The sequence below is a fragment of the Cuculus canorus genome, chromosome 2 (genome assembly GCF_017976375.1).
Source record: "Cuculus canorus isolate bCucCan1 chromosome 2, bCucCan1.pri, whole genome shotgun sequence".
Lineage (NCBI taxonomy): Eukaryota > Metazoa > Chordata > Aves > Cuculiformes > Cuculidae > Cuculus > Cuculus canorus.
In genome coordinates this window covers 40,910,012-40,930,604 of record NC_071402.1, presented here as the reverse complement: position 1 = coordinate 40,930,604, position 20,593 = coordinate 40,910,012, and the positions used below count along the sequence as shown (strand labels likewise).

General features: G+C 42.5%; 1 protein-coding gene across 1 annotated transcript; it reads right to left on the bottom strand.

Annotated features, from left to right (window-relative positions):
- Positions 1-618: 618 nt before the first annotated feature.
- On the bottom strand, positions 619-18,685 carry BPNT2 (3'(2'), 5'-bisphosphate nucleotidase 2). The gene is made up of 5 exons (XM_009563288.2): positions 18,244-18,685; positions 5,634-5,793; positions 4,612-4,707; positions 2,574-2,735; positions 619-1,106 (listed from the first exon to the last, which is right to left on the bottom strand). Exons 1-5 carry the CDS (start codon positions 18,604-18,606, stop codon positions 835-837), a joined length of 1,053 nt encoding a protein of 350 aa, XP_009561583.1. The 5' UTR covers positions 18,607-18,685; the 3' UTR covers positions 619-834.
- Positions 18,686-20,593: the final 1,908 nt, after the last annotated feature.

Here is a 20,593-nt window from a genome sequence, read left to right as displayed (position 1 = left end):
AAATGATGAGCACGTCCTACATTAGAGAAAAATCTAGCATGCATCTTCAACATTGCACGCAGAAATCAAGGACAAGAAGTAACTGTTAAAAACTATACAAGGAAACACTGCCCTCTTTTAAAAAGGTATACAGAAATAATTACACTGATTAATAACACTGATATTCACAACCTATCTGAACTAAATCTGTTTACATCTTCAGGAAAAAAAGTCAAAATAGTACAGAACATTTCTTATTTTTCCTCTAAAAAACAGAAGGAGCGCCACACTGTCAAAGATAAACTGTTGCTGCATATAAATTTATGTCAACCTTCTTGTGCTTTCTGTTCAGGGAATATAGAACACAGGGTCATATTTCCTGCTAAATTATCTGCAAAGTTATCAGATGCCTATGCAAATCAACTTTTTCCCTACCTAATTCATTACAGAGTTGCTACAACTACAGTAATAGGATGTAAAAAGTTCCAAGAAATTCCTGTGAGAACTAATCAGGTTATTTTATGAATAAATTTGGACTTTTCTTTAGTTCACCTACATTTACCAATATCTAATGTAAATGCACCTTGAAGAACTGCATGAAAATAGACTGAGAAAAATAAAAACACGGAAACTGAGGTGTGAGGCAGTCAGTCCCCTTCCTACTTCTGATTATTATTTTATTCTTTTTTTAAATACCACCATCGAAGAAACCCAATGCACAATATAGTCCCCAAACCCACACCAAGCTCCTTTGCTTTGCTGTGCATCTTTCCCAGCAGGTTTTCATATCTGCTTCTTCAGACAGAGCACCTGGAGGCCACAAAAGCACGACTTGTACTTCTCCATCAGTCAAGTTTAATTGTGTGATGTTTTTTCCAGATCTGGAAGTTTTTCAATTAGTGCTTTATGGTTCATGTTGATACTGGCTATAAGTCCTCCCTCGTTGCCATCTGAGCCAGTGTAAGTAATTTCTTCACCAGTCAGGGTAGTCATATGGCCACCCAATGCTCTCAACACTGCATTTCCAGCACATATGTCCCACTTCTTAATGTAGGTGACATGGATATATATGTCAGCTTCTTCTTGATTCTTATCAGCCACATCAAGGAGGGCCAACACTTTATAACCTAGAAGAATTGGGCAGAAGTAAAAAGAAAAAAAAAATAAACCAAGTTTTCCTGTTAATTGCAATGGACAAAGCTACTAGTAAGTGCTATAATATGCACATGCAAGATTTAGAAAAGTAACACTGTTAATTGTATCATGCCATCCATTATAATGACGGAGGCACCAATAAATTTTGTCTGCCCTCTGACCTGTAGATAAAGTTTTAGAAAGGTACACCTCCCGCTCCTTGACTTCTCCACTGCACCCTAAATAAAGCCCTGTGTATTTGAGACACATTATTTTTAGACAGATTTTACCAATATGCTACACAGACCCAGCTAGAGACGCTTTAAGAGAATAAGACTAGATACTCAAATATAGTTTTGCTCTTACTGTCGCTCACACGTCTCTGTATTACGGTGAAGTCTACCTTTTTCTTCCTGGCTTTTTGTTACAGTAGAAGGAAGATGCAAATACCACTCTAATAAAGCAGCTCAGCCCAGGACATTCCCTTTTACCACAGATCACACAGCACAAAGTCACTGCTCAAAACATCACTCTTCCTTTTATGGCATTTTCTCAAATTTTCAACCGTTTCAACCAATATCCTTGTTTCATTAAACAGTTCCTTTCCTTATCGTCTTATATAGAGTCATGCCCTGAAGAAGATCTGCTATAACCAGCTGCACTTTCACTTCCTTTATCATAAATTCATTTAGATTCATTGCAAGAACCTATGCAAGACCTTCTTAAATTTAATCTGTAAGGGAGCTCTAGCTCTTCATGATAGAGACAGAAAGATACGTTTGTGTAAAATTCAAATTTTGCATGGCTTTTCTAAGACTTTAAAACAGCTATTGCTTCACACTATACCTCACATATTTGCATTCTGTCAGTAACATGCATGAGGATATTGTGTAAGGTTACAAAAAGTAAGCTAAAACCTCTCTGGGCTGCATACGAAGCAGATAAAAATGGACTTCAGTGAAATCAGTTTTCTCCTTGACACAAACGCAAGAAATAGTACCAAACTTTAATGGCTTTTTCCTAAAATACTGTTTAATAACATGTACTGCTAGTTAACTAACAGCCAAGAGATTCTTTTTCATGATTCTCTATTTGGTCACACAACATTTTATCCTCCACAGAGGCATCAGTGCTTTCAGTGAAAGCACGTTGGTGTTCAATGAAAGGACCACAGCAACACTGCTGGTCCATGCCTAGAGTCATTAACATACTAACTCGTGAACAGCCTGAAGCCTGAACTGAGCTTACATGCAGGTTTATCTATAGAGGAGATACTGTTTCCCTGTTGTGAAGTCCTTGCTTTTAGGGATGTGAAGATGGGTAGGAGGAAAAAGTGGAGATGCCTCAGTTATATTCTTTAAAAACAGCTATCCTGTCAAGTCATTCAGGAGCAATACAAAGGATAGGATGCTTAGATAGGATAGATTAAAAAATCAATAGGATAGATTAAAGAATCAAACCTGCTCCACCAGCGGGGATTATCACAGTCTTATTTCCAAATGTCTGCTGTGCAAGCTGCTCAACTTTTCCTGCATGGGAGCGGGATACAATAATCCTTGGAGTTTTCTCATTGTAGGAGGAACGAGCTTTTACGTTTGACCCACCATCCACCATTGCCCACACTACGAGAGAAACACAAATTCTGCTAAGATTTACAAAAGGCAATCTCTATTAAACATAAAGAAAAAGGATACTTATGTGAGAAAATGGAATTGATCCCTGTGACTTAATTTCCCTCCCTGCTGTAAAAGAGAAAGTTACAGCTGACAGAAGAAAAGGGTACATGCCCTCCTGTCCATACATGCAAAGAGAAAAAGCTTCCCACCACACACACACACACTTTTATGCATACGGCATTATCTCATGTCTGACTATTCCTGTGCCATACTTCCAAAAACACAGAGCAATAAGAAAAAATTCCAAGTAGCAATACAAATTCCAAACAGCAATACTTGGAATTTGCAGTTGGAAAGCCACCAAAGTTAAAAGGATGGCTTCGACTCAGAAATTGATCCAATATTTCCTCAAACAATTTTTTTAGAAGAACAAAAAGACTCACTACTCTTTAGAGGAGATAGCAAAAACGTTACTGAGTCAATTTGTTCAGAAGGATAGTCAAGCTAAGGAAGGAAATAGCTCAAGAGAAGAGTAATACTAAGGAAAACATTTGATGGCATGTTTTGGAGGACTGGATTTAAAATACACAACCACCCACTTCTTTCATCATGAAGTTCAAAGACAAGCTTCGTAGGTGGCATCCTCTAACCACCAATTTAACATTTACTTAGCAGACTAAACAGCAATTTAATCTCAACAGAGGGCCAGATTGTATGGTAATAGACTAATAGACTGGATTATATGTAATGATAATGCTGACTGCCCTTTACTGCTTTCTATTTGTGTGGTAGTATTAGGAACAATCCTACCCACAACACAGTGGTATTGTCAGCTTAAGAAATAAATACTCTTCACAGAGCAACAGAATTCAATGCATCTCATTCGATGCCGTGTCTTAACATTTCACATTTTACTATGACTAAAGGAGATAAATTCTCAAAATTACATTGATAAGATGTTGATGTTTAGAAAAATATGTTCTAAAAAGCCACAAATATTCTTTAAACATACTGGAATATATGACATACTTAAATGACTGGAAGTTAAATTCATATTTAAAGACAGCACAATATTTAGCACAAAATACTGAGCACAGTGGGGGAAAAAATAAAGCAAATTAAAAAAACCTCAAAATGTTAATTCAGCCTTAGTTTCTGTGCCAGAGTTACTGTGTAACTTCACAACTCTAGAGGTCAGTATTGCCTAAAGAAAAATGAGAATTTAAATTCATGCTTCAAATATATAGTACATAAGACATGAATGCTAAAACTACTTTGAAGCTTTCAGAAGTGCATACACATTGCCAAACTTGCAGCCATCCTCACTGATACACCATTAATAATAAAGTATTAATTAGTCCATAGCTGTGGCATTAAAAGCACATCACATAATCAACAAGGCTATGCTAGACAGTCTTGCCTGTTACATACAAACAGTTGTCATTAAGATCTTCAATCTTTTGTTATTCACAATGAATAAACACCTGGTCCTGGATACAATATCATGGCCTAAGTGCTTTTGCTGAATGAGCAAAGTACTTCTCTGCTAGAGGCTAAGAGTATACAAGACTGGTCAGTATGCATAACTTTCACTTTGTTTGGTTTGCTATGAGCACTCTGATTGAAGGTATCTCACTTTATAAACATATTTTCAGTTAGTTTGTTTTAAATGCATCATTTTTATGTTACATAAGGGAAGCATTTTGCTTTGCGGTTTTATAGCACAATACACATTTGCAGCTCTAATTCAGAGGTCTGCAGCAGTGCTTTTTTGCCCCAGGTACCATTTTCTCATTTATACCTACAGATGTTCTCTCAGACATCAAATTTTAATTAACTCTATGACTGAAGAGAATGGAAATATGTGAAGGCATACTGGTACCTGTATACGCTGAGAAAGGCTTGTGTATCACTCCTATTACTGGTTTACCATTTACAGCCACGCAAACCATTGTTGTGACATATTGTCGAAGATTCTCTGTGGGCAAAATGAGAAAGTGAGCCAGTTAACAGCCAGATGCCAAGAACACAAAAAGAAAGCAGACAGGACATGTTTTTCTTCCAAGACTACTCTACACTCTGCCTCTTGTTATATAACCATTCTATCTTCAAATGATTGTGCAGTTTTCAAGACTCCAAAGACTTTTCAGTTTTCCAGCAATTTTTCCTGTTCAGCAGATGCAACCTAGATCTACTAGATCTACTGCTAGGAACTGTGTCTAATGCAGCACGAATTTTTATGGAAATCGTACTTCCGTGTTTTCCTTCCTCTGTCTCACCTCCTATCCTCTATTGATTCAAAGCTGATAATTTAAATACCACCTGAAAAGTTCTTGTATCAATGGAATATTTGAAAAAAAAAAAAAATCCCCATCTTTCTGTTTGTTCTGCAGTATTTCAGAATACTTCATTTTAGTTAGGTTGCCTTGAAGTGCTTATGTAACATCTTATAACTTCTGAAAGAGGGGAAGACTGAAGTTTGCATGCTTTTTTGTAAGCACGATAACTTTTCTTTAAGTCATGTTAAATAGGATATTCATTTAACATGCCCTTTGAATAAACACGCAAACAACATTCTGAGATATTTAGTGTTGCCACAGTAAGAACTGAAATAAAGAACTGTGCAATTCCAGCAGAATCCATAAAGGACAGTTACCACTTACTTTAGCAATTACTTAGTTGCAAGGAATATCAAAGTAATTTCAGAGTTGGTATATATAAAAGTAAATGCTCCAGTCTGATTACTATGGAGATTTCATTATGCACTTCATTCAATTAAATCACACTAGCTTTGACATAACACACTTTAACAAGAGATGCCATTTTAAATACTTACTATTTGTCTCCAGTATAAAAGGCAGACATCAGAATTACACACATGATTTGTCAACAAGAATCAGCTACCTGTGTATTCTTGTGTAGCATCTAACGGATCGATCCAGACAGTAACACTTTCTGCTGGAACCTCTTTAGGCTGTATTTTTTGTTTTATTTCCTCAGGAATACTGCGATCCCAAGAGACTGTCTCCTGATCAGCTGCATCAACATGTTCTTCAGAGTTTATCTATGATAAGATAACAAAAGTAGTTGCATTAACTTACGAGATACAGTAACTGTGGTGTTCTGGAAAATTATAGGTTTGCTTTTATCTTTCTTTTTTTTCCTCCTTCCCTTCACATCCAGCTAAAAGTGCATGAATTAGTCATTTTTCAGCAACTTACCACCATGAGACAAGCAATAGAAAACCACAATCCAGAATTTAACTGTGAACCACACCACAGCTGGACATTGTTTCTTCCTCTTCTTCCTGAACTTTCTCACCGTATGAATTGCAAGTTTTTTAAATCACAAGTTAAATGCTGTTGCCTCAAGGACTACAAGAAGAACATTTGATTTTGGAGAATCATGCAGTATACAGGTATAGTAGGGGTCTAATATGTTATTTAGACAGATCAATAGATGCAGATCAAAATGCATAGATATTTTATCAAAAAATATTTTGAAGACTGTGGTATGACTTAGGGGAGTAGGAATACCAGTATGCAATCCTGCTTCCAGCAGTGAGTTACAATTAGCAATTTAAGAAGTTCAAAGCAGACCTAAGAAGGCTCTTGGGGATAATTTATAAACAGTAGTCAAAGGTTGCATTTAAGTTTATTATTACTTACTGCCTAGCCTAATGAATTTTATTCTGCCCCAAAGGACATTGCAATGTGCTGAACAGAGTTTGGTCCCATAGCAGAGCACTCAGTCCGAAAACGTTGAATGGCAGAGGGTCCTGCAAAACCCAATAGAATGACATTATGACTGCAGTAGCAAGATCTTTTTGGATCACAAGGAAGGCAGTTATCACAAAAAAAAAAAAAAAAAAAGAAAAAAGAAAAGGTATGCAATGACCTCTCACATTACAAAACATCACATAACCTGGCAGGAAGAATTACTGGGGAAATACAGATCAATCTGTCTTAACCCACCCATACCAGTTTATGACCACTGCAAACATGGCTCATGGGAGAGCCATAATGCAACTGGACATAAGTAGTGCCAACAAGAATTTAGACAAAATTCATCCCATTCACTTTTAGCACCCCAATTACATTATGAGACTAGTATTTCTATGCTCCTTCTACTGCTGGCAAAAAAGAAACCATTGCTACTGTGCCTTTCAAGCATCAGCTTGTGTCAACCCTTCAGAAACATACTCTACTAATTACACAGTAGGAGGGTGATGCTCACGGCTTAAATGTGTCACAAGTTTGAAGCAGACTGTTTGGACTTTTAGGACATCTTATATTCTTGCTAACTTTAGAGGTGGCTTCCTGTAAGGTAACTCTATAGTGACGCCAAACTGACCAGCTCTGATGTTCAGTCACTGCAAAACAGTAGGTGCATGCGGGATGCAATGTCTCTACAACCTAGAACCACCAATTTCTCTTTACTTGCTACAGATGGAGTTGTGCCTACATATCAGAATTTGAGCTAGGGCAGATAAAACCCCTCTGACTAAACCAACTTGATATTGCAGATGTTGCAGCCAAGCAACATTGAAGATAATTAAAATAAATGATCAGACTACGTTTGAATGTTAAAGACTCTCTATCAGCAAGATTTTTACATAATTCACAACATGACAATAAAAGACATCACACTGTAACAGATTATTAGCAAAGGGTGAAGGGCCATCTTCTCCAAGAGAATTCCGAAAAAAGAAAGCAAGCACAACTGCATCGACTCCAGCCATACATCATAGCTGTCCTCTCATGTAAAACCAGTATTTGAAGCACTGTATGCCAAACACACAATCCTTGAAGTTGCTGTGACATTTACAAATTAAACATCTGTCACTGTACAATAAACCTGATGATTGTTTTCCCCTAGGGAAAATAGTCCTGCAAAGTCAAGATGACTATTTCCACAGACTTGGCAGCCTCAACACAGCCCCTGGGCAGTTTAAGTTCCACTAAAGCATACTACACATTTCCACAACAGAAGGAAGAGGCCTCCAAAAAGTTAAAGGGTTGGAACCAATCCTCAAAAGGAAGAATACCTTGTTAAACCTGTTGTTACAGTATAACAAAATGAAAAGACTGAAACAATATTAACACTATTGTTTTCAAAGAAAGACCTCCTACTCCTTTAAGTTCTGTAGCAGTGGCCATGGCACTGCAGCATTTATAATGTTTGTGAAGAATCTCTCAACAGCTGTGATTAATCTGCCAGAAAAAAAAAACAAAGAAGAGGAATAAAGGTAACAGTGATTAGCTTGCAGAGCCATGGGGGAGGAGGGGGGAAGGAAATAAAGAAATAAAAACATCAACTGGGTCACTAGCTCTTCCATTCATATGGCCATTTGCTCTGTAGCCCTGGCTGAATACTGCAGAAGTCATAGTCCAAATAGATATTAATAGCCACTACACTACATGGAGTTATTAAATTTATTTACTGTTCAGAACCAATATTATAGGTTTTGCAAGACTTAGTTGGTGAAAGAGGATCACCAGCCCTTAATACTAAGAACAACTTTTTTTTTTTTTTTTAAAAAAAAAAAAAAAGACATGAGCATACACATGGAAAACATGCCTTTGTTAATACAATGTTCCTTTCCTATATGCCATTCTCTTTTGCTGGGAGCCTCCAGAAGCCACAATGTTACATTTCAAGCTTTTCAGCAGCAGTATGGATATACAGCTGACTGCATTCACAAGTCTTCACTCAGACAATCACAATGGAAAATGTTTCAGACAACAAAGCATGTTCCAGCAAGACACTCCCAGGCAATGAAACTGCTACATTAGTGTACATAATTATAAGGTTTGCATGCTTGCTATCACATATATAACTTTGCCTATTCATCAGAGTCAGATTTAGCTAGCAATCCATCATACCATCATGGGTGCCAGCAGCAGAGGTTCAATGGCAATATCAGGATCAGCACATGGTATGACTTCTGAAACACCCAGGCACCGCCAGCCCATGGAAAACCATCGCACAGAAAATACTTTCCTTCGGCGTGTTGGTGATTGGAATACAGATGTGGTTAAGTATATGGGAATCAGCTCAGGAGCGTACTACAAACATAGATAAACGCAGTGCTCTGACCTAACAGCCAACAGGTCCAACCATATAAAGACTTCAGGAAACCTCACAGTGGCTCATTGTCATGCGTTGGTTACTCCCTATCAGCATATCACGATGTCTTTGTGGCAGCTCCTCTAATAAACCTACTTGAATACTAGCTAGCTGTCTGTGGCAAAGAGAACAAACTGAGGCTCTTTCCTAGATTGAGAGATTAGGACGCAGCTGTAATTTTGCCTTTGAATTCACCCTGTAAAGATAAATTAAACTGAAAAACATATGTTAAAGATATTAACTAGAAGTTTCTATTCAAATATATAATTTTTTTTTAAAAAAATAAACATCAGTACATGAAAATACAATGCTTTTCTTAGGAAGAGTCCGCATGTATGTGAATTTTTATGTAAATGTATTACTTCCTCTCCTTCCTCATATTCTTTCCCATCCCAATACTCATTATGTATTTTAACATGTAAATAATTCAATATTTTGAAAACAGATGAGCCAGCACTCTCCATTTCTGAGCGTCGGTATCCCCATCTGATGATTAAATCCTCTCAAATCCAAATCTCAGCACTCCTACTAAGTAGAACAGAAACCACAAATGCTATCGCACTTGTATTATAAAGAAGAAATACTAATTCAACTACTCACAGTAAAAAAGTCCCCCCAGCCCCCCCCGAGTTTAGGTAACAGCAAAAGATAATATTCACTAGTCCAAATATGACTATAAGGGTATTCCAGGTATTACATTTCAAGAACAGACTGGAACAGGTTGCCCAGAGAGGTGGTGGATACCCCATCCCTGGAAACATTCAGTGTCAGGCTGCAGTGGGCTCTGAGCTCCCTGATCTCATTGAAGGTGTCCCTGCGTATTGCAGGGATGACCTTTAAAGGGCCCCTCCAACCCAAACCATTCTATGATCCTGTGATTCAACGGTTAGTTCTATTGATTTGAATCGGACCATGAAAATGAAAAGCCCAGAGGCCCAGACAGAAGTGTGCACTGGGAACGTTAGTAAAACATTAATAGATGTTTGACTTTGTTTTTCTGTTTTTTTAGGAAACTAACTCTGCATGACATACTCAGCAACTTCATCAGTGATTATGCAACGTAAATACTACACATATCCAAGATTCAAACTTAATTTCACCATTTGTATTCATGTGGTAGAAGACTGAGGAAAGGAGAAGAGAGATAGAAATACATAAGTAAATGCAAACAATAAACCAACAATGCTTCTGATACCTTCTTACCAGCCAACAGAGATTGTCCCGTGCGGGCAGTGGAAGACACTTTATTGCTATATACACCCACTGGGCTAATGTCCAGAGCAACCAGTAACAAGATACCTACAATAAGGCACCCTGAAAGGCGTACAGCCCTATTAAATGGCTGCATGGGACTGTCCTCAATTTGCTGTTATTTGCTGTGCTTCAGAGACGTCACAAATTGGGGGAGTTCAATCAGCAGCCTTTGGGCTTTCGCCTGCTTGCGGACCAAGCCTCGCACCTTGCCCCTCCAACCACTCCAACCACCCCAACCTTGCCACGCTACTCCAAAGAGCAATGAGCCCTTATGCCCACTACACTACAAGTCAGACAGACTGTTTTACCCTTATTTGCTCAGCTTCTCTCTGTTTTTTCCTCTCAAATGTATCAGAGGTGAAAGCTGTCTCATCTTCTCACAGCATATGTACATACACAAAGTCTGTGAAGGAATCAGATGCCAAAATCGCTGAATGTAAACACCCACTCAACAAGTCAGGACATATAAATATGTACAACAGAAGCACACTCTCCAGGACATTAAGAAGCAAGGTCAAAGCACTGCATTTCCAGTATCTAAGGAAAGGATCTAACTTATCCAGGTTATGAAACAGGGCTCCAGAATCTGCTACAGAAGGAAGGACCTGCACTCACACCAAGACTTAGCTTACCTGCAGCCAAAGACCACTCGTGATCCCTCCCTTCCAACTTTTGAATTTGGGTGCGGCAAGTTTTCTCTATGAACAAAAGCTGCTTCCTGAAAGCCTATATTTCTTGACACTGAAAAGAATGTAAACTCAATCAAAATATCACTTCCTTTTCAAGTTTAAAATGCCTTTAAGCTTTAAACAATTTGAACAGTAGCCTTGTCAATGTAGTAAAAAAGTCTAATTTTACCCCATACTCTGTCATTTTTAAAGCCAAATGCTTCCTTTTGAAAGGGTTCTTTTCCTGCTTAGGTTACCACAACACATTAGAAAAGGAAAATGAGCTTTTACAGGTGATCTTCATCATGCCTTTCAGAAAGGTTTCTCTTGCTAGATTCCAATTTAGAAAGAGTTTTAGCAGGACAGACTGTTGTGAAATGATAGAGAGGACTATGCTGAATCATGTAGTTCTCTATAATAAAGTATAACAAAAATATAAAGTATATTTGTATATAAATGTGTAAGGTATCAAAAATACACTAACATATAAAATAATAAAAGGTAGAAAATAATGATTTCATGTCATTATCCACTTAAAATTAAAAACCCAAATACTTCTATAATAAATGTTATGACATGGATAAAGGAGGCTTGCATTTTTCAAGGCACAGAAGTTCATATAGACAGAAGGCCCAGAGTCTCCTTTACCATCAACTACATATTTGTTTATTTTAACAAGAAGTCAAAGAAGGAACAAAACCAACAGGACGTACAAAATATATGGACAAGTCTCAAAGTCAAAAGCTCAATTAGTGCTTATCAAAACATGTTTTGCAGTTTTGGTCATTAAGCCAGCAGGAAGCAGGCTGAAATAAATAGGTTTTCATAAACGGCAAAGACGTGTCAGATGACAACTCTGCTTTTACTGATTTATAGTGAATAGAAGTTGGTGAAAACAACAAAAGTACACCAGAAGGAATCAGTGTGGATCACAAAATTCAGCATCCCCTCAGTAATCTGTAGAAACAACTAAAATTTAAAATAAGTAAATGGAATAAAGCCACTCACTCCTTAGCTCACAAGCTGTTTCAGTAGATGGCAAAATTCTGTTACAACTCGGTACAGATTAGCAAAGAGAAAGGGATGACTAGCTTGTCACAAGAATTGCAACACTACTTTTCATTTTAAGAAAACACCCAAATAAGGCCAGATTAGATGTCTACCAAGAAATAACACCCAGAAAACATTTGCTAGGTTACTAAGCAACAAAAATCTCCAGATGCTCAGGTGACAGACTAAACACCCCCAGTATACACACAAGCCAAATGAACTACTTGTAATTACATCTGAAAGATAATCACAAAATTCATTACCATAAAGTTAAGGCTTTAATTTCATTTTAGGTAGAGAGAGCTGCCATAAGTCATCTTGCATCATTTAAAACCCATGTTAAGAGACGCGTTTCCAGACAACACCTATTACTGAGATTTCAGATCAACAACCGCACTTCTTGCTTTACTTTGAAACCTGTTGGCAGTTGCTAGGGGGAACATTAATTTTGTCAAAAACCCTAAGACCTGAAGATGCTGTTCTCCCGACATGAAGAGACAAATTGCTGAATTTATTCAGCAAAGCACTGAAATCCTTCTGAAGTTTAAGTAGCATTTGCTTTTTCTAAAACTACTTCTGTAACATATCCGTCTTTCCCACAGAATCTGTATCAGATGCAAACCATGCCTTCCCAGATGAAATTCCAGTTTTCCAAGTATGACAGCTGCCACTGCCGTCAGAAGCCCATAAAGAGCAGGTTTACATCTAGAAAGAACTTCAGGCAGCTTGAAAAAAAACATGAGTACTTCAAGAAATTAATCTTCAAAAAAGTGAAATTAATTTAAAAGAAAATCTCATTAAAAGTAAAACTGACATGTTCTAAAATATCCACTTCCAAGACTGATGTCCAATTCCAGCATTATCATGGACAAACTTGAAATGAGGTACTTATCTGTCTTGACTGGGAAAGAGAACTTTTGTGTTTGGGGCAGTGGCAACACTGATAAAAAGAATCTCGAAGAGAAAGACTTGGACAGAGGAAGACTTAGTTAAAAAGAAGAAACAGGATATTTCTCTAGTCAGTACTTACATGAAAAGAGATGACATACAGCTGGTGCAAGTATAGAACATAAATCAATGCACTAGTCAAAGCCCAAATAGCTGAAATTGAGAGTATACGTCAGAATTCTTTCAGTCAAACAAGACTGAAGTCTGCATCCCATGAAAATAACACTAATAAAGTGCTGAAGCAAGACAGCAAATTGTGTTGGTCACTTCAAAATTGTCTTTTCCAAGGTTGGAGGACAGAAGGACTTTTGTCAAAGCGCTACTTTAAGGAACGCATCTTCCTCAGTCAGTCACTCCTGCCTTTGTAAGCAAGTAGGGCTGCTCCCTTCAGACGTGCTGATGCAGCCTGTTGGTAGGGCCATAATGTGAAATGAACCAGGATATTCCTAAATTATCTTTATTTTTCATTTTTACCCTGGATAAATTCAGATATCAAGACTGACACTGACCTCCGGACAAGCAGCACTAGAAAAATGGAAGACACCAATGTGAAGCCTCTGTATCACGAGATCATTTCTCCAAACAAAGCAGAACATACCACTGTTTCAGGCCAGTCTCTAATTGGATGTGGAAACACTGCTTCTCCAGCCCATTCCCCACTTCAGCAGCGGGGCTGGCTCAAGCATCTTCTCAGTCCCCTAACCCGATTCTCACCCCAGTTGTTCTTATCACACCACGGCTATGCTAGTGCAAGGAATAAATGGGGCTGTATGGAGACACAACCAGGAAAACAGTGAAGTAACCCACAAAAGATATGTAAGAAGATACAAAAATGAAAAGGAGCAGAGGGGATTATTATAACAGGATCAGAGCTCTAACTTGTTCTCAGCTTGACAAAGGGACAACAACAACACACTGGTAGTGCAGGAACAGTAAACACCTCAAGCCTTTAACTGCAGTTGAGGACTTAAGAGAGACCACTGAATGTATTTTAATATAAAATGTATTTTAAAATCAAGTGCACAAATATACTTCATAGAATATGCATGCAAATATTTATTGCTGTGATCAGACCACACTGGGTAATCCTTGAGGTAGAAATAATTGCCTTGTCTCTCCCTCCCCTATCTTTATCTCGTGTCTGTTTCTGAGGGGTAAAACAACAACATTCAATACATCCTACCTATGACACAGTGATAAAACAGAATTGATCTGCTCCTCTTTGGTTTTACCTAACTAGCTGTCAGAAGTCTTGAACTGACACAAATGCATCTATTTATATCAAATAGAGCACGTGATGTAAGCAGTGGAGTTCCTCTTCCTCTGCAGAGACAATACCTTTACTTAAATGGAAAGACAAAGGCAAAACATTTTTTATGGTTCTTTTTCCTCTCTTCCTCCCAGCAGCACAATACAGGGAATCCAAGGCTGCTCACTGACTTAAGCTTTTCAGTCAAATGACTTATACCCTTGGTTGTATTTAAACATTGGAAAGCCATAGCTGCTCCTGGAGGATAATCAATAGATCACTTCCTTTGCATTATAGGCATATTTTGGCACCCAGCTGTTGTGCTGTTTTTTTGTTTTTGTTTTTTTTCCTGGCTGCAGGGCACCAATTTAAATCTTGAGGTACCCCTGTCAGGCTTTGTCAGTTGCAACTTCTCTAGTAAGAAGAAAAGAGTGGTTTTATTTGACTTCAATAATGTTTTTTATTCTGGAGCACCCCTCTGTACATGAGAATAAGGCTAGAGGTATGAAGTACGATGCTTCTTTCAAGGCACAGTCTTATACTGCCTCACATGAAAGGTGTCTCAAGAAATCCCCATGCTCACAGTAAAACTGCAGCAGGTCTGCTCTATGAAATAATAGCAGTTTTAGATGTGCTGTGCTGAAGGTACCTATGAAGGATTTGTGGACTGAGATTAGACCTTGTCTTCCCACCCAAGAAGTGCATAGTGACACATGTATGAAATAAACCAATTTTTTTATATTCATACCTCATCTGTCCAAACTCAAATGTCTTCAATACAGCATAAATTTAACAGATATTATGTCTTAGCAAATATCCTCTAAGCTGTGTATCCTGATAAGTGCTGCACGAGATAAGCTATTATTATCCAGATCATGTACTCAGAATACTAAATATCCCCAAGATGATCAGTCAGATTGAATAACTAGATCAGCAGACTGGTCAAACTCTTCCTAGCCATCCCTCAGCCCTCAAACACAGTCAGTATAAGGGGAAGGGGGGAGTGAGAAGACAAGGAGAAGATGACATATGCCTGATTTTTTTCTCAGTTCCACAGGTATACATACGCATTTTTGTCTTCATACTGTGTTTGAGAACACATCTGCACTCTAGAAAGTACCATCTATTTTAAAAGACTAGCAGCACAAGTCAGCTCTAAGAAAAATAAAAAGGAGTACCAACATTTTTAAAAGTAGATGTTCAAAGTTAATTCCCTCTTAGAGGAAGACACCCAAGTCAGACTGTCCCTGCTATGCATTCCAGGCACTGGCGCAGAGTTTACGCGTGTGACCAATGACATGGAACAGGCAATACAGTGAATTGAGCTCTTCAAGCCCAAACCAAACCTCCAGCCTTCTCTAGAAGCACAGACAACTCATGTAGAAACTAATGAAGACCCTCCATCTGTGCAGGGGGAGGCAAGCATATGTGTTTCAGGCAGTGATACAGGTATGCTGTAATGCCAAGCACTGTGAGGGCTCTGAACAGCAAAAGAGAACAGGGGACAATAATACTTCTCCTTCCTTTAACACAGGGCCTGTGAAGGTGGTTTGCCGTTGGCAGGCAGTCTAATAATCTTCAGAACATAACCTTCTAGTCTTCCTCTACTGAAAGTTGATTTCAGATATTGAAAAATGTGGTGTTTCCTTTAGATTTCACATTCAATGGGTTCTTTACCACAGTCTAAAAAAGCAAAATAAAACAGAACACAAACCACGCTTGCCACCACTGCCCTGAGGAACTTCCAGAACAGTCACTGAAAACTCACAGAGTAGTAACTGATCTTAACCAAAAAATAAACTTAAATGCACTACCTTCTCACTCAACTTGTCCAGGAAAGGCATGCAGTCACTGCCTTTGAAATCCAAACTTAGAGTTTCCTATCAGTTTCAAATGACTGTAAAAAGCTAAGGAATTTAATACCAAGAGACTGAAGAGAAAATGCCATTTACCAAAGCGAAAGTGGAAACAAAGCCGGCAACAACCAAAAAGCCTCAAAGTGTGGTTCTGGTTTCAGTGCTACCTCAAGTGTCAAACACAGATGTTGAAAGCAAATGAGAGCAGAGGGAGGTGTACACCTCTGAAAGAAAAGTAAATTCATCTTGGCCACGTAGGCAGTGACCCATAAGGTGACACAGCTGTTAGCTTATCTGCTGTCCCAAAGTCACAAGAGGTAAAAACTGAAGATACTGTAACACAACGTTCCTAAACCTCAAATTCTCAATCTCTTCTCCTCACTCCTGGCTATCCCTACAACTTAAGGGAGAAAGGACAATTAAAGAAAATAACAGCATCACTAACCTCATGAACACATGCTATGATGTGAATTGGTGCTATGAAGTTACCTTTATTCTTAACCAAATAGAGCACTGACAAGGTTTAGACTCAGTGGTTTTCCCCCATCACATTGATATAATTTCAAACTTAGAATTCACCTTGCACAGCTTTGCTGATCCATGATCCAACTCCTTCCCTTGCAGCCCAACCACCAGGCAAAGAAGCATGAGGTGGCACTGCCACAAAACCAGGAAGAAGGGATGGAAAAATGCAAACTAAGGGTAACATATCCCATCGGTGGTTACAAAACGGAGCAGTGACACGTGTCACCAAGCCAAGCTGTTCACCTCAGGCCAGTAATGAGCAGCCAAGCATCTGAGCTCCACAGTGGAAAGAAGCCTGGCATCCACATGCATGGCAGGGAAAGGCTCGCAAAAGCCACCCATTCCCTGGGGAGGGAGCCCGCTCCCACCTGCGTGGGGCAGATGTGCCTGCAGCAGCCTGCCCACCTCCCGGGAAGGAATCCAGCACTCACCTGAGCCCACTTGCTCCCCTCTGCCTTATAGAAGGGAGTCTGGCACCCACCTGCATGGCAGAGAAGGGCTTGCAACAGCCACCCACTCCCCAGAGCGGGAGCCCGGCACTCACCTGCACAACAGAGACATGCCTGTAGCAGCTCTCCTGTCTCATAGGAGGGAGCCAAGCATCCACCTGAGCCTACTTGTTTCCTGATGCCTTACAGAAGAGAGCCCAACACCCACCTCCTCCCCAGGGAGGTAGCCCGACACCCACCTGCACAGCAGGGACATGCCCATATCAGCCACTCACCTGAGCCCACCTGCTCCCCCTGCTTTATAGGAGGGAGCCTGGCACCCACTTGCACAGCAGGGATGTGCCCATAGCAGCTCCCCCATCTCATGGGAGGGAGCCCAGCACTCGCTTAAGTCCACCTGCTCCCCACAGCCTCACGGGAGGAACCCAGCACCCACTTGCACAACAGGGATGTGCCCATACCAGCCACCCGCTCCCCCATCCTCACAAGTAGGAGCCCAGCACCCACCAGCATGGGGCGGAACGGCTCGCAGTAGGCACCCGCTCCCTGGGGAGGGAGCCTGGCACCCACTTGCACAACAGGGACATGCCTGCAGCAGCTCCCCCACTCCCCCATCATCACAGGAGGGACCCAGCACCCACCTGCACAGCAGGGACATGCCCATACCAGCCACCCACACCCCATAGCCTCACGGGATGAAGCCCAGCACTCACCTGAGCGCACTTGCTCCCCACAACAACCTCACGGGAGGGAGCCCGGCACCCAGCTGCACAGCAAAGACGTGACCATAGCAACTCCCCACTATCTCATGGGAGCGAGCCCAGCACTCACCTGAGGCCACCTGCTGCCCCTACCTCATGAGAGGGAGCCCAGCACCCACCTGCACAGCAGGGAAGGGCTCGCAGCAGCCACCCACTCCATGGGAAGGGAGCCCGGCACCCACTTGCAAAACAGGGACATGCCTGCAGCAGCTCCCCCACCTCATGGGAGGGAGCCCAGCACACACCTGAGCCCACCTGCTCTCCCTTGCCTTATAGGAAGTTACCCGAAACCCACCTGCATGGCGAGGAAGTGCTCGCAGCAGCCGCCCGCTCCCTGGGGAGGGAGCCCGGCACCCACTTGCACAACAGGCACGTGCCCGTATCAGCCACCCACTGCCCCCATCCCCATCGGGACGGGGCCCAGCACCCACCTGAGCGCACCTGCTCCCCCCACCTCACGGGAGGGAGCCCAGCACCCAACTCCTCTCCCCCATCTTGTGGGAGGGAGCCCTTATCGGGGGGATCCCCCCCGACCTTATGGGAGGGATCCGTGCAGCTGCACAGTACGGATGCGCCCATATCCGCCACCCGCTCGCCCATCCTCATGGAGGGCCCCGGCACCCACCTGCACGGCGGGGAAGGCGCTCTTGAGCAGGTAGAACATCCTGCGGTTGGAGAGGAGGTCGCCGCTGGTGAGCTGCTCGTCGGCCCCCTCCCGCGTCTTGCCCTTGGCCTTGGCGTTGAGCACGTTCCCCTCGCGGACCCGCCGCACCTCCTCGCCGCCCCGCGCCGCCGCCAGCACGGACACGGCCAGCAGCTCCCGCAGGTCCACGACGCCGCCGGGCGCACCGGCCGCCGGCTCGCTCAGCATGAAGAAGGCGAAGCGGCCGGCCAGGAAGCCGGAGTAGAGGTGGTAGAGGACGCCGAGCCCCAGCAAACAGAACACGGCCATGCCGAGCGGCGACAGGCGGATGCCCATGGGGGCCATGGCTGCGGCGCTGCGGGGCGCTCACCGCCGCCCCATGTCCTCGGCAGGGCCGGCGCGGAGGCAGCGCCGTCTGTATCCGGGTCAGGCGGAGGCGGGGCTCGCGCCGCCCGGGGCGCGGGTCGAAGCAGCGCAGCGGAGGAGGCGAGTCCTGCCGTGTCTCACCGTGGGCACAGATCTGCAAAGGGATCGGCACGGGCTGCACCGCTGGGCTGAGGCCAATGACATGAGGTTTAACAAGGCCAAATGCCGGGTCCTGCACTTGGGGCACAACAACCCTGTGCAGTGCTACAGACTGAGGGAAGAGTGGCTGGAGAGCTGTACAGGGGAGAAGGACCTGGGGTGTTGGTTGACAGCCGACTGAACGTGAGCCAGCAGTGTGCCCAGGTGGCCAAGAAGGCCAATGGCATCTTGGCTTGTATCAGAAATGGAGTGGCCAGCAGGTCCAGGGAGGTTATTCTCCCTCTGTACTTGGCACTGGTGAGACCGCACCTTGAGTACTGTGTTCAGTTCTGGGCCCCTCACCACAAGAAGGATGTTGAGGCTCTGGAGCGTGTCCAGAGAAGAGCAACGAAGCTGGTGAGGGGGCTGGAGAACAAGTCTTATGAGGAGCATCTGAGGGAACTGGGTTTGTTCAGCCTTGAGAAGAGGAGGCTGAGGGGAGACCTCATTGCTCTCTACAACTACCTGAAAGGAGGTTGTGGAGAGGAGGGAGCTGGCCTTTTCTCCCAAGTGACAGGGGACAGCACAAGGGCAAATGGCCTCAAGCTGCGCCAGGGGAGGTTCAGGCTGGACATGAGAAAAAAAACTTTTCACAGAAGGGATCATCAGGCACTGGAACAGGCTGCCCAGGGAGGTGGTTGAGTTGCCATCCCTGGAAGTATTTAGAAGACAGGTAGATGAGGTGGTGCTCAGGGACATGGTTTAGTGGCAGATAGGAGTGATTGGACTCTATGATCCAAGAGATCTTTTCTAACCTGGTGATTCTATGATTCTGTGTCCCATAGCACATGCCCTTCTCCTGAAATGTGTGGGCTTGGGGTGTTTTTTTTGCATCGTCTCCTACCAGGCATCGGGAGTGCTAGGAACATACAGTGGTGGGGCTGGTGGAGCTGCCGCGGGTCACCCCTGCCCACACCCCGCAGCGCGATTGACCGCTGCACCGCAGAAGGAGCGTTCTGTTGGGAATAACTGTGGGCATAAATTGTCTCCAAATTCCTGAAGGTTCACCATTAATGGTTCTGAGTGTCATCACTGCCGAGCGTCACTTGGTTTTTGACATACTGGCTTGGGAAATTAAACTCAGAATAGTTCGGGTTGGAAGGGACCTTAAAGATCATCGAGTTCCAACTCCTTTGCCATGGGCAGGGCCACCTCCCACTAGATCAGCCTGCCCAAGGCCCCATCCAACCTGGCCTTGAACACCTACAGGTATGGGGCAGCCACAGCTTCCCTCAGCAACCTGTTCCAGTACCTCACCACTCTCATAGTTGAGAAAGTCCTGCTTATGTCTAGTTTAAATCTGATCCTCTCAAGTTCATGCCCATTGCCTCTAGTCCTATCACTACAAGCCTTTGTAGTGTAGCCTTTGTAAACAGTCCCTCCTTGTAGCCCTGCTCTGGACCCATTCCAACAGTTCCACATCCTTCTTATGTTGAGGATTCCAGAACTGGACACAATATTCCAGATGAGGTTTCACAAGAGAGGAATAGAGGGTCAGAACCACCTCCCTCAACCTGCTGGCCACGCTTCTTTTGATGCAGCCCAGGATACAGTTGGCCGCCTGGGCTGTGAGCACACAGTGCTGGCTCATGTTGAGCTTCTCATCAACCAGCACCCCCAAGTCCTTTGCTGCAGGGCTGCTCTCAATCACATCACCCCCATCTTGTATTGAAATTGGGGATTGCCCTGGCCCAGGTGTAGGACCTTGCACTTGGCCTTGTTGAACCTCATGAGGTTTGCACAGGCCTGCTTCTCCACTTCTTCAGCT

Bases quoted from the DNA above. Each gene is read 5' to 3' on its own strand.
- BPNT2 (XM_009563288.2), bottom strand. From the start codon at position 18,606: ATGGCCCCCATGGGCATCCGCCTGTCGCCGCTCGGCATGGCCGTGTTC. The intron at 4,708-5,633 runs GTAGCTGATTCT...TTTTGCCCACAG, and splicing joins TGCTACACAAGAATACACAG to AGAATCTTCGACAATATGTC. The intron at 1,107-2,573 runs GTTTGATTCTTT...CAATTCTTCTAG, and splicing joins AATCCCCGCTGGTGGAGCAG to GTTATAAAGTGTTGGCCCTC.